Consider the following 14,409-nt stretch of genomic DNA (forward strand, 5'->3'; position numbering starts at 1 on the left):
TGCCTACATGTACTGTAACTTTAGTATCTATAGTTGTTCCTGGTTGATCTCGAAGTGTAGTATATCATGTTTGTAAAGTTTCATGTATTTTAGTTTTGAACCATCTACTGTATATTGTATCGTATATTGTATATTATATCTACTGAATAACACATGTGAGTTCTGCTCAAGTAGAGTTTGTTTACTCTGCTGGTGATCTAAGTTGGTTGTGTCTCCGAAGCTCGCTTCTGATCCGCTGCCTTGTATGTTCAAATGAGTGTGCAGTGAAAGTGGTGGGAATGGGGCTGCCTAGCACAGCTGCAAGCCTCATATACAGTACTTCTGAGACTGAGCTAGAGGGCTCTCATTGTTTGGATGTCATGTTAGCATGGTATGATGAAAGAAAAAATTGCGTTTTATAAATGTTTTATTCAATCATAGATGCATAACGTGCATAGATGCGTATAAATAGACCTTATGCATTAGATGCTGTTGGAGAATTTTTTCTGTTTCCCCTTAAAGACAGGAGTCTGTCTCAGGCCTTAAAATAAGTTTTTATTTCATGCGCATGGGAGAGAAACGCAAAGAGTCACATGCTTGGTGTATTTTTTCTCAGAGTGATTAAACTGTAGCAGTGCTTAAATATTTTTCTGTTTTCTATGACGCTTCCCTGTGCTTATTGGATTGGCAGCATTCCAAGATCATGCTCAACTTCCTCTTCCCTATTTGTCAAAGAGAACAATGTCAATTAATGCAATTGGTTACTTAGGTTCGTAGCACATGTTCCTATATATCACAGCATAGAATTAGATAGTAGCCTTTGTGTCCAGCATTCTTCCAATCCAGTTCAAACCCGTTCTGTACGTCCACCTTATAAAATACTGCAGCATCAGCAGAAAAAAGTACAACGTTCACAAAGACCCTCTCAACAATGTTCAGCTCCTTAAAAGTAAATAATTTAGGATGACTGATGTCACTGCCAATCTAGAAGTGGCAGGAAGAATGATGACATAATTCCATAATTACTGCTCTTTTTCTAGTACATTATGCATTTCTTTGATTTTGTGCATGCTTTGCTTTTGTAACGAAGAGTAGTTTAGGACCCTGTGCAGATGGTATAATCCGGAAGTGACTGGAGAAGGGCTACAGGAAAAACACAGGAAAGGAAGGAATGGCGAACAGGGGGCGGTGCTGACAGTGGTCTGGTGCAAGCGAGGAGCGCAGGCGAACAAGTCCGGGGAAGTCCAATCGGGAAATCCAGGTGCAGTCCAAAATCCAAAGCTGGGTGATCCATCCAAGACAAGACAAACAAGGTTAAAATCCGGAGTGGAATCCGGAGCGGAATCTGGAACAGGACAGGAGGTAAAAACAGACTGATGAGGCCAGGCGCTCCAAGCCCCGGACTCGGCTAGGTCAGGACGCCGATCAGAAGCCTAAGCCCTCAAGCCGCGGACGTGGGGCGACTTGATGTTAGGTGGGCCTCCGGGCATCCGTATTCCAATGCAGAGCGCTGAGGTTCCGGACCACTGGGTTTAAATAAAGAACGAAAGAAGGGGGCAGGTGAATGTATTATTGAATTTAACAGAAAAGGGTTGGAGCGCCCCCTAGAGGATGGATGACGATCGTGACAGTTTTTTCTTGGTCACATGCCTTTTTTGTGTGTGTAATGCTATTGTTGTGCACTTACTTTCTCTTGTGCATGCACTGGTTTTTCTTTGGAGTGTGGAGATTGATTGATTGATTGATTGATTGATTGATTTATTGATTTATTTTTATTGCCTGAAGTTCCTCTCTGGCCTTGACCAGTTCAGCCAGCCTCTGCAACAGCTGCTCTGCCAGCCTACGGGTCTTGAGGGCAGCTTTGGACTCAGACTTCTTCTTCGACCGCGGCACCTCCTGCGTCTGCAAGCAGATGTCTATGCCCATGGAGAAGGCGGACAGGTCGCTCGAAATCATGTTGGTAATTTGAAGAGCATTGGATACAGGACTAGCAGCCTGGATGGTACGCTCAATCTTTGCTCTGTCCCAGTAGCTGGAGACACCCTTCTTGCAGCTGTTATACTTCTTCAGTTTCTCCATTCCGTCAGTAACGAATATGAGACACTTCCTGATGTCCTTGACCCTCTCCTGGTAGTCACATATGATCTTGTCCACCTTCTTGCGGTCGACGGAGTTATTGACCTTGTCTGTGATGGCGGCAGAGGCTCCTGTCACTCCGCCGGCTGTGGCCACCCCCACGCCCACTGCTGTCATTGCTAGAGACGCCCCCAGAGTCACGGGGGCCAGGACCAGCCCGGCGATGGCGGCCACGCCCCCGACGGCAGCGCCAGTGCCCCCCGTGATGGCGGCGATCCGGGCCTTCTTGTGGAATTTGCTCAGGTCGTCTGCAATGCACAGCAGGCTGGTGGTGTACTGGTGCAGCTGCACGGTGTGCTCCATGCAGAGACTGTCAAAGACACGCAGCCCCTTCTGCACATAATCAACTGTCTTGTTGATTGCCCTGAGAAGGATAGAAGGACAAGTCAATCAAAGAGAGAGAGGAAGGACATATGAGATAACTTAAATACATTGTAATTTGTTCTTGTTTTTTCAATTTCCTATACTCTTAACTGCATAATTTCAGAATTCAATGTACCTCTACACTCTGCTCTTTTTACTTGGTTACCTCTTAGCTATTGTCCTGTATGTTTATTGTTCTGTACTATCTGATGTATTGTATGTTGTTGTGTATGATGGTCAGCTGTGACTGTCATTGTTTATTATTGACTGTTTTATAATGTGCTGTGTGTATTGTGTGGTGTTGCACATTGTACAGGGAATGTTCTGAGAGAATGGCATAAATCAAACATTCATGTGGCCAATAAACTCCTCTCACTCTCTCGGAGTACCATTTCCAAGTAAGGAATTCTGCAGCTATGAACTTCATTTACTGTAGGTCACATTCAAAGAAAGGGTACTAGACTAAGTTTGACTACACCTACATATATTGTTGAACAGTTTGTTCCCATGCGAACCCTAGTACAGCTCAACAAGTACACCGGTAGACAATTTAGACAAGTTATTTTTTAAAATCTTCCATTATTTCACTTACTTATCTTTCTCCTTTTCATTTAAATCTTCATTATCAGGTGTCATTGCATCCCATTCTGCATTAGGAATTCAAAAAAGAATTGACAGATAACAGTGGAAGTACTGATACCTACAGTCACATGTGCACATAATTGGTGTTTAATTAATGAACAATGAGCTAATTAGTGAGCAGTGCATATAGCCAATGGGAGCCAGTCTAAAATGATATTATTCATAAACTTTCTACATGTGGGGGGGGGATCAATTTGGATAAATATTGTGCATGTAATGTATTTAAAATTCTGTAGAATCTTAAAATCCTCATAATAATGACCTATTTTTATAATGTGAAAGATTAGATTTATAATACCATATTTGAAATATATTTAAGCATATAATCGAAGTTATAAAAGTAAAACATCTGTCATATGGCTTATCTACTGTATGTCAATATATGTACAGTATTCTCTAGAATCAAAGCACAGGCATTATAGGTGGACTCACGATTCACTGTGTTCCACCACTCCATAAGGTTCTCGGAGGTCTGCTGAAGACAGGGATAATAAAAATACATGATTTATGTTAACATTTAATTTATGAAGACATTATCACCGTTTTGTTAGCAGTATTCATGATTGTTCATATTAAATGTGTTTCTTACGAGGCAATGTAATTATCCTAGTTTGTATCCATAATTTACTGCAGTAGCATCAGTAAAAAATATAGTAAATTTGAGCATTTTTCACTTATTATGTAACAGTATTCTGATGGAAACTTCGAGGAAGAATAGAAAACTCAGTTCTACAGACAATGCAGTCTAGCAACATACTGTGTTTATGTTACTAGAGGGAGCTGTTGGTGCGTAATTTAGACAAAACAAGAAACAAGATGAAAGGCAGAGAAACAGTCTGTGTATAATGTCCGTCAGCAGATGTTATGCAATTTAAATGTAATCTGGCTACATCAGTGTGAGTTATGACAAAATAGACACTGTTTCACTGTATCCCGACCCCAGCCTCTCATTAAAATAGGCAGTGCATACTCTCCAGCTTTACTGATATTGGCAGCATGGTTCTTCATGTATAAATATGGTGGAAATTCCTTCAAATCTGTTTTGTTTAACACATTTTACATTTAATTTGATTTGCTCTCTTATTATTTTTTTCTGTGCACAGCCTTATCCGAATATTAAAGACGCAATAGAAGTGTACCAATTTTCATTTCTGAAATATAAGGTTATAGGAGTATATTATCGATTTCAATGAACTTAGTCAGTATTCTGTAATAGCTTACTGCCACTCCCTTGTACTGGTTTCATAAAACTCGTCCCTCACCTCTCCTTCGCACCCCGCACTGAAGCTGCTCATGTACCCTGTATAAGACATAGTCTTTTCCAGCTGGGGCTCGCCATATGGTGGAGGTAGAGGTGGAGGTAGTAACTGGAATGGTAGCATTTTGCCTTTGGAGCCCTGGGAACAATAACAATCAAGAAATGCATTCAGTGCCTGTGTTTGAAATAGGACAGGAATCAGAGTTAAGATGGCTGCCGCCAGCAGGGATGTGGGGCCAGACTGTGACGCTGAATCACTAGACTCCCAGGATCCATCTGCCATACCCCCCAAAAAATGCTAAAACAGTAATGATCATTTTCATAACTTGAAGACAGAAAAATCCATGCTTTAACATAACCCTTCTCCAAAAAAGTTAAAAGAACACAGAATGCCTTTTCAATTCAGGCTCATGATTAACAGGGTTCAGGAATGAGTAATAGGTATAAAACTGTTTTTCATTTTCTCACCTCTGTTCCTTGGATTGATTGCTGCTGATAAAAGACACTGGGGTATCCCACCCCAAGGCCTTGGGGCCACATCATGGTACCCATGGGCAGAGACTGCTCTAAGGTTTCAGTGTAGGATGGGGGTGGGAGTAGGTCCTGTAAGGGGCCCGACCGCTGTACCCCAGTCTTTGACTCCTACAGTATACAGTCAAAAATCAATTAAGATATAAATGCGTTTAAACCATTTTTTCTGAAACATTGTTCTTTTTAATCATGTTAAATACATCTCTGAATGATGTCTGCCTCCAGTGCAGTGTTGAATATACTTCACAGCTCTGTTTTCCCCAACCACGCAGATCCACTCCCAGTTGTGGGTCTGCTAGGAATGCCAGGGGCAGTGGTGGTATTTTCAGTAATGCACACTGATCTGTTGATGGTTATGCTCTAGTCACTCAGCTGAATTTCCTTTCTTAGCCAGTAGGCATTTGTCTGTGGACACTTTTATTTACTTTATTACTGGTATGTGTTTAGGAGGATATGTGTAGTTGTGTTGGGTGGATACTGTCTATTACTGGCTCTATGTTGTATATGTGTATATTTGTATGTCTTTTAATTGCATGAGCTCACCAAACCAAATACTGTACCATGCAACTGGTTGTATGTCAGTAAAGAATTGAACTAGTGACATACAGTAATAGGAACCAGCAACATCTAGGGCAAAGGGATCAACCTGTGCTGGTTGAGTCACTTTGGAGCCCCATGTTTAAATGAGTACATAGCCAAAGAGAGGATTGACTGGGCTTTGAGGGTAGGGTGGGCGGCAGCACTCCAGCCTTCAAGTCCTAAGAGGACAGATAGTTCAGAGAGCAAAGATTGCTCATGATGATATTGGTCAGTCATTATACAGTGTATACTGTAGCTTTCCCAGCCTACAAACCAGTACTACTTTTTCTCCTTCATGGCTTCCATGACTCATGAACCTGGGCCAGCTCATTGCTGCACCATGGAAGGGCAGAGATGAAGACACTGTGCTCTCTCTCCAGGTTACTTTCATTTTAAGAGGATTGAGGAGATGAACAGCTGAACATATTTTAAATATTACATATACATTTTTTTATTGAATATTTTTAATCTGATACTTTAAATGCTGCACCAAAACAGTGGTTAAAACATGCCAAAATAATTATTTTAGCCATATCAAATAGCAAATTAATAGAGGGCTATTGCACCGCTACTGTAGTATAGTCTTTTTAAAGTCAGGGATATTGTAACAGTGCAGTTGATGTTGCTGTTCATTTTCCAATTTTAATGAAATACATAGCTATTAATGACTAATGAGTAAACAGTCATTGTAATTGGAATGAAGTTACATCATAATGTTAAAGAATATGTCTTGCAGTAGCAGGAAAATTCATATGTTTGGATGAGGTTTGTTTTCTGTGAAGTTCAAAAGTCTTCATTCAGTTTGACAAACCAATCAGTTCTTCTGCAGGGAAGTCAAAATTGTTTCACCCATGAATTGCAGTAAAAAAAGCTGCGACTGTGTCTTTTCTACTGAATAGTCTTCACAGGTTTTGCTTAACCAGTCTGTTACGGCTTCAAGCATAGGATATAGACAGTAGCTATTGAAAACAGTCCCAGTCTTTTTAAAAATGTTTTAATATTGCTACAAGTAGTAATTACTAGTACAGCTAGAATATGTATTGCACCTTTTATCACAGCCCCTGGATTCAGAGGAGTGCAGCTGATCAGTGAGCTGCTGAAGTGTGCCCTTGTAGTGTGTAAGAAATTGTTTTGTGTGCAAAATGACGTGATGTTACAATTTCAAAATGATAAACCTAATCTTTTGAATCTGTTGCTATTTGTCCAAGCACTGCACCAGTCAGGGACTCCTGAACTGTAGCCAGAAACTAAACATCTGGATTCAGAGCCTGTCACACTGATGCCCTCTGCCTACTCAATGGGCTTATTGAGACTTCAGTAAATAACACAATGCAGACAAAACATTTCAATTAACCTTATTCACAGCTTTGAAGAATTGTAACTGCAGCAGGAATCTGATTATAATTAAAAGGATTGCTAAGAATCTGTCATATGCACTTTTGAAGTATTATTAAAAGAACTAGTCCTTCACCATGTCACAATACCAGTTTTAAATTAACACAGGGACATTAGTGCTTGTTACTGCAATAAGATGAGCTTTATAATTGTTTTCTCTTCTGCATGCTCTCATTCATTACCTCTGTCCCACTGTCCTCCAGACTCCAGTTGGAAACTGTTGCTTGAACCTGTGCCAGTGGAGGCCTCCTGTTCTTTGGGGGTCGGGGGGGAGGCTGGGAGGAGTGGGACTGCTTTACTTCAGCCTTTGGGTTCAAAAATGGAAAAACGTCTAGGTAACACAGACTGCTTTAGATAAACTACGTATAGGATGCCTATATACATATATATACAATTTGCAACTTGCAAATTATACAGTATTGACTTTATTTTGTGCAAAGCTGATAATCAAATTCACCTATTTCTGTTTTGAAATGTAATGCTTGTCTGTAAGAGATCACCTTTGTTCCTTCCTGCTCATCAGAGCTGTTCATCTGCCCCCCAGAAGCTCTGAGAAACGGGTTGGACAGCTGGGGTCTCATGCTTTTTGGGGGTGGCAGTGGAGGCCAGGAGAGAAGGCCCTGCTGACTACTGGCATCTGAGCCCTAACAGGACGGAAAACCAAGTGAAAACCAATGTTAGTTTTTTCATTAAGACATCACCTCCTCATTTTATTTTCATCTTGTTCATTACCGCTTGAAGGAAAATGAGTGACGAGGCTCATTAGCAAGGAGTAGCAGGGATACAAAAAGGCCATTTGATCTGTGACCCCACAGCTCAGGGCAAGGAGTATCACAACATCCTGCTGCTGCGTCAGGACACACTGCCCCATGAGGTTACACGGATGTGCCAACACTGTATCTACTGGGTAGATAAATGGACATGTTATACACGAGGGAAGGATTTATTAAGGGGATCTCTGACTGTGTCATTGGTATATAAAAATGCAGGCAGTGGTTATAAGGACAGTAGGAGAGAATGATGCACACGTGTTATTTTTTGTGTTGTAGAGGATGTTTTCCTGTTAGTGCAGGTTTCAAAGATGTGCTCTCCGGCTTTAAGTGACATTTCAGATCTCTCAAATCTGTCAAATGTCAGTGGGCTCCTGTGTCAAAGGTAACAAGCTGGTGCTAGCACAAACCGGATAACATGAAACTTCTTACACAGTATGTGTTCTTATTTTCCTCAGTCATAATAAAATACAATTCAAAACCAACCGGAGGCAGATGTACAGTATACAGACACGGATAAATAAACATCATTAACACCAACAGAAAAAGTAACATCCTTCCCCATCCCTTTCGTGTTTGTTTTTATTCACAACATACTGTATGCTTTTTATTTGTTGTGCTGCTTTACCTCAGTGCTGGTATCTGCTTCCTGCTTCTCAGTCCTACTCGGTGACTCCAAACTCTGTGACACATTTGGAACAGTGCGAGACCGTGGGACGGGAATTGGCGGCTTGCGAGGGCATGAGACCTGAGCTCCATCTTCCAGTTTGCCCTACGATAACACAGCCATTATGGTACTGGGGCTTTTTTGAAGTGTAGTAAAACAGTCCTTTTACAATAGGGGCTATAGTCCCAGTACAGTAGAACAGTCCAGTTACAATAGGGGCTACAGTCCCAGTACAGTAAAACAGTCCAGTTACAATAGGAGCTACAGTCCCAGTACAGTAGAACAGTCCAGTTACAATAGGGGCTACAGTCCCAGTACAGTAAAACAGTCCAGTTACAATAGGAGCTACAGTCCCAGTACAGTAGAACAGTCCAGTTACAATAGGAGCTACAGTCCCAGTACAGTAAAACAGTCCAGTTACAATAGGAGCTACAGTCCCAGTACAGTAGAACAGTCCAGTTACAATAGGGGCTACAGTCCCAGTACAGTAGAACAGTCCTGTTACAATAGGAGCTATAGTCCCAGTGCAGTAGAACTGTCCTGTTACAATAGGGGCTGTAGTAAAAGAGATTAGTCATTTCACAATAGAGGGAAACTATAATTCTTCAGCCCCTGTTTTTTCTTACCGCAGTTCTGCTTTCTGTTCCCAGCCTCTCACAGACTCCGGGCAAGCTTCTGGCAGTCACAGAATGGACTCGGGGGAGGGGGGTTGGGGGCTTGAGAGGGGATGACCTCTGTGACGCCTCATCCATTGTTCCCTTAAACACAACCAAGAGGGAACCGACGGCTTCACAGGTGCTGGGGAGAATGATGGTTTCATCCCACTGTCAGATCTGCCTGTTACTTTCTCGACAGATAAAGGCTGCATAGCAAATTTATTAAAAGGCACACCAAAAGCTTCATTTCTGAGAGATGTGCGAGGAAGAGATGTAATTGCAGGAGAGAGGATAGCTATTGTAAGAAACAGGTAGACATTGAAGTCCTAGTATTTGTGACTGCAGTGGTAGCATTATGGGAGTATAGAAGAGTGAACATGGGTAGTATTTCTGTTTTTCTCTGGCTTAACCCTGTTAATTCAATGCCACCTGTAGTTCCACCAGAAATATCATGATCCACCACTTGATTATAGAAGAAGCAGAATCCCAGGATCTGTCATCTGTTTCATGCTAACTTTGCCCCTCTGATATTATGTGGAAAGACTATGTAAATGTGTCAGTGAGCACAGCAGCTGCTGTTTCAATGAATTTCATCAGTATTATTGATGGTTTTTACCATCTTCCTATGTGTAGTCTTTTTGTTTTAAATAAGTTAAAAATGATTATATAACATATTTGTAATTTTTGCTTTTAATTGTTATATGAGTCTAGCACAGAAAACCAAGTTAAAGAAATGTACCCTTGCTCCACTTGATGAGGACTGATGAACAGGATTTAACCTACAGTATACAGGATAGGTCTACAGCAGAAGGTTCTTATCTGAGCTATTTCTGTAACTTTTTTCTTTGGAAGATGAGTAGATATCGGTTTGTGTAGTGATAATGCTGGAGCTTTTGTCATTTTGTTTGTCAAATCTCGATTCACTTTTACTTTCATTTTTGTAAACAACAAAACTTAATGTCTCCAGAATCATCCTGAAAGGTTGAATGGGATTACTGTTGTGAATCTAGAAAAGAAACTTCGGGGAGTAGTCAAAGCCAAGAAGAAAATGTTAGAACTGATAATGTTACAGTATATAGTTAAAATTGAAGAACTGAAATCCATGGATGTTTTTTGAAAATTGTATAATGTGTTTTACAAAAATATATTGCTCTGGAATCTAGAATCAGTCCAGAAAAGACCAGACAAATACATTCCAGGGCTTAAAGGAACATTATACTGTTCATAGCCTACACTGACAGGGTAAAGGAGCTGAACCTTTTCAGCAAACAAGGTTTCCAACAAACAAGACTGATACAAGTATTCAGAATCCTCACTGCCCTTGACAAAGTCAACCCTGTGGACTTCTTCAGAATCAACAGTGAAACACGAATCAGAGGACACAGTACAAGTGGAAACTACAGGGATGTGCATTTAAAACTGAGAGCAAGAGATGCAGTACTTAGTCATATCAAATACTGTGGAAGTCAAGGTCCCACCAAATGAGCTTAATGACATGAATGGTGTCCGCAAACTTTCTTAAGTTCTTAAAGCATTTTTACACTTTTTTAAATCATGTGTTGTGCAATTCTATTACACAACAAAATATCAATAATTATGCTTCATTCTAAATGAAGACCAAAGACCTTACTAGAACCCCGAGGCACTTAACTAATAAATTGCAAAGTATTTTATTCTCTTTCTGTATTCCCCAGAAGAAATTTGTGAAGTTTTTACCTGTCTTTGGTCACCACGTAGCCGGAAAGTACAGTGGAGACAGCCTCACCACTCTCTTTGGAGCATATCCAGTGATAAATAATCAAGTAGTTTGCTTTTCTTTCCTTTTCCTCTGCTGTGTCATTTACTTCTCTCACTCCCTCATGTGCTTGGAGAGAATGCTACAGAACCTGTCTAACCACCTGGATGCCGGAGTTGCAAACAGAGTATGTGAATTTGTCTTTAGGTGGAAAAAAAGACTGCCAAGCTCAGACACAAGCTACAAACAAACAGCCTTAACAGGTCAGGTGCCTACTGTATGTAAATGAACATTCCCAGGACAGCCCTCTTTACCTGCCCTAAATAAGGAATGGAGGACAACATTAACATAAAAACGTGACTTTTCATATTGGCTTGTATGTACCAGAAGAACTACTGAACAGAAGGAACATTAAAAATGGGAGGCAGACATTCAGCCCATCTTTGGTTATTATTGGTTATTGGCTATTACTTGGTATCAGAAGCGAACTGATCCTTGAATAATCCAGACATTTCTTGAAAGGAGTCTTGGTCCAAACACCATAGCTTGGGTAGTTTGTTCCATGCTGGCAGTTATACAAGGACTTGTTAGGTATCTCATAGTAAACAATACTAACTACTGTATATACTGTAGTTTATAATTGAGATAAAACACTTGGTATAATAAGGCCCCTTAGTAATTATCAAAAGTAAGAAGAGACAATAATAAAAAGCAGTGTACTGTACAATGCCTTTGACTTGAGAAAAGAAGGAGCTGGCAGAGGAGTGTTAAGGGGGGTGTGCAGGATCCATAACCATGACAGAGTCACAGCCTGAAGAAACAGTGCTGTGGTGTTGTCCATATTGTCCAGCTACTCTGGACAGAAGATACAGGAGCAAAGAGTAACATAATCGGCGAATAGTAGCTCAGGACATGCTGCATTCACCAGCATAAAAAATACAAGACTCAGATAAAGAGTGACACAAGAACTAAACCGTTCCATGTGTTTGAGAAGACAAGGGTAGCTGGGCTGAATGACCTGCTTTTGTGTTTGACATTTTATTATGAATGAAGTGTCTGTATGTGATGAAACAAAGGAAGAAATCAATATTGAGTCCAGTGTTTCCATCTGACCCCATAATTCCATACAAAACAAGTTTTTAAGTTTTTGCCCCTAAATTCAAAGTGATGATTGTGTACATGGAAAGCTTCTTGACTGTTTGACCAGGATGCTCCATGAGAAGGCAATGGGCTTTTATGAAATTGAAAACATTGCATTTTGTTTTTCATTTGGCTACTTTTTGAACTACGTCTCTTAACTATGCAAAGACACCAGCATTTGCTGAAAGTCTTGTAAATATGAGGAACACTGGTAGTGGAGCTACAGTATGGGCTCTTGACTCTCCCACACCCCAAAAAAGAGAGTCCACTTTTCTGTCTTCATTGTATTATATTTTTCATTTGTCTTTTGCTTAAATTCACACATTTCTTTCTTTCCTTTTTGTAGAAAGACTGTTTATCGTTGTCCAAAAATACTTGTGAAGGCAAAATAATTAAATCAGGAATCCCAGAAAATATCTCAGAAACAGAGCTCCTGGACATTTATTTCCAGTGTCTTGTTAAGGAGAAGGTACTTGGACTAAAAAATAATTGACAGAGAGCAGCAGAAAAAAATCCACAGACTTACAGAACCTGAATCAGACTTACAGAACCAGTAGATCTGCCAGATTTCCTGGGTTATTGCAAGAATCCAAAGAATGAAAACTGACTGCATTTTCTAAAATACCTGGGTAGACATCCATGCTGGTTGTGAAAGTAAACAAAAATTCAAGTTCAAATTTAATCATTTATGTTTTGGCGTTAAGCTTTATATCATCTGATGCAGGCTTCGGAAGATATATCAAATGTATCAGATTATTTTGTTACACTAGATTAACAATATGAGTTATACCATGCGATTACTATTATCTAAGTACCATAAAGACATGTATAGTTAGACTATAATTACAAGTTGAGCTCCAACTACAAGCTCTATATGGTTTGCTCTGACAATCTACAGGGATAAATAATAATTTAATAAAATGAATGGGTTAGGGTTAGGGTTGGGGTTAGTAATTATTAAAAATAAATTAAGAAAGCAAAGCACAGACTCAACACATCACTATCTTGTAGTGAAAATAAGATCCTGATAAATTCTAATTTAAATGTTGTAAAAATATATCCCTGACCTTTTTACATACTACCTCAAGTGCATTGTGACATAATTAATGACATATTGGATATCTGAACCTCACAGGTCATTGGATTTTGACATGTTCCCCAAACCTAAAAGTATGAGCTTGAAACAATGAAATCCATTGATAAAAGCCCTTGTATATATATTAGATTCAATAATGCTAGGTTACAGACCGACTAAGTTTTGGGATACAATTACCAAGTGGTGCACCAAGCACCGGAAAGACTCCGGAAAAAAAAATTCAGATAGGCTCAAAAAATTACTTGTCCTAAAGCTGACTCTGGCCCCAAAATCCAGCGATGTGCTTAACAATTGTCTAAGTGAAAATAAGTCTATGTTGTCTAACAATTGTGAAATTGTCTAGTACATGAATGGTAACCCTAACCCTAGCTGGGGTGTCAACTGAGCAGTAGCTCAGTCTACAGTATATCTGAACCTCACCAGGCATTGGATTTTGACATGTTCCCCAAACCTAAAACCTATGAGCGTGAAACAATCAAAACCATTGACAAAAGCTATTGCAAATATGTTAGATTGAACAATGCTTGGTTACAACTTTTGATCACCTACTCAGTTTTGAGATACAATTACCGAGTAGTGTACCACGCCTTCCAGGTACCAAAAAGTCGCAGAAAATCACTCGTCCTAAAGCTGACTTGGGCCCCAAAATGCAGCGCTGTGCTTATGAATTGTAAGTGAATGGTAACCCTAACCCTAGCTGGGGTGTCAACTGAGCAGTTCCGCAGTCTACAGTAATATTATTATGACATAATATCATTATTTACACCATCGACAAAGAACCTGCAGTGCTGTGGGACAGTATCACTGAGCACATCGGATGATGAATTAGAAGAGGTTTGTCGATATTACAATTCAGAATATTTTCCTCAGCATTTGTGTTATTATCCTTATTTTTTAAAAAGCAGAGCTAAGACTATAGCCTGCTCAGCCCTCTCAGTGATTATTGTCCAGCATCAAGCTTTCCCTTTGTGACAGAGGCTCAAGAAAATGGTCATTCTGTAGATCATCTAGCTGTAAATAAAGATAAAAAACTTGTTAGGATCACAGATGATCTGCTGATGACTGCTTACCCAGTGTTTTTCTATCCATACTTGTGCTGCTGGCCCCTAGTGCTCCATTTAATAAAGATGATCATACATTAGAAACTTGCTGAATACATTAGAACCAGTTGTTGGTTTTACTGGAATTGTTTAGGCATGGTTTACAACTGACAGAATTTGTCCAGGTTTGGTACTCTTCCTGCTTTATAAAGGTAGTTCCATCTGGCACCCTGCAAGACCCTGTTCTTAGTAGATGTACAGTATCATCTTTTAGAAGGCTAGAACAGGGAAGGGCAATCCTTCTGTTCCGGGAGGAATGGTTGGACTGCAATTTTCATTCCAACTCGGCTCTTACCCTAAATGAGTTCAGTAATGACTTAATGGGACCGATAGACACGCTGGGCCCTAAGGATCAGTATCAG

General features: G+C 40.1%; 1 protein-coding gene across 4 annotated transcripts; it reads right to left on the bottom strand.

The window, feature by feature from the left end:
* Positions 1-514: 514 nt before the first annotated feature.
* LOC107076535 (uncharacterized) lies at positions 515-11,411 on the bottom strand. 4 transcript variants are annotated; one of them, XR_011189036.1, is made up of 11 exons: positions 10,693-11,409; positions 8,947-9,078; positions 8,282-8,425; positions 7,384-7,527; positions 7,066-7,188; positions 4,847-5,020; positions 4,383-4,517; positions 3,553-3,595; positions 3,071-3,125; positions 1,667-2,479; positions 515-1,505 (listed from the first exon to the last, which is right to left on the bottom strand). XR_011189036.1 is itself a non-coding variant. In XM_069186886.1 (10 exons), exons 2-10 carry the CDS (start codon positions 9,070-9,072, stop codon positions 1,738-1,740), a joined length of 1,683 nt encoding a protein of 560 aa, XP_069042987.1. In that variant the 5' UTR covers positions 9,073-9,078; positions 10,693-11,411; the 3' UTR covers positions 515-1,737. The 4 variants fall into 4 exon arrangements, 3 of the variants coding, with proteins under 3 accessions (XP_069042987.1, XP_015195800.2, XP_015195801.2); XM_069186886.1 differs by having other exon boundaries at positions 515-2,479; positions 3,553-3,592; positions 10,693-11,411; XM_015340314.2 differs by having other exon boundaries at positions 515-2,479; positions 8,947-9,118; positions 10,693-11,410.
* Between the last annotated feature and the right edge of the window lie 2,998 nt (positions 11,412-14,409).

The sequence above is a fragment of the Lepisosteus oculatus genome, chromosome 3 (assembly GCF_040954835.1).
Source record: "Lepisosteus oculatus isolate fLepOcu1 chromosome 3, fLepOcu1.hap2, whole genome shotgun sequence".
Lineage (NCBI taxonomy): Eukaryota > Metazoa > Chordata > Actinopteri > Semionotiformes > Lepisosteidae > Lepisosteus > Lepisosteus oculatus.

Excerpts from the sequence above, each read along its gene's own strand:
- LOC107076535 (XM_015340314.2), bottom strand. The coding sequence starts at position 9,072 with ATGGATGAGGCGTCACAGAGGTCATCCCCTCTCAAGCCCCCAACCCCC. Across the intron at positions 8,426-8,946 it reads GAACAGAAAGCAGAACTGCG|GGCAAACTGGAAGATGGAGC; the intron begins GTAAGAAAAAAC and ends GTGTTATCGTAG. Across the intron at positions 3,126-3,552 it reads GTGGTGGAACACAGTGAATC|AATGGGATGCAATGACACCT; the intron begins GTGAGTCCACCT and ends TTCCTAATGCAG.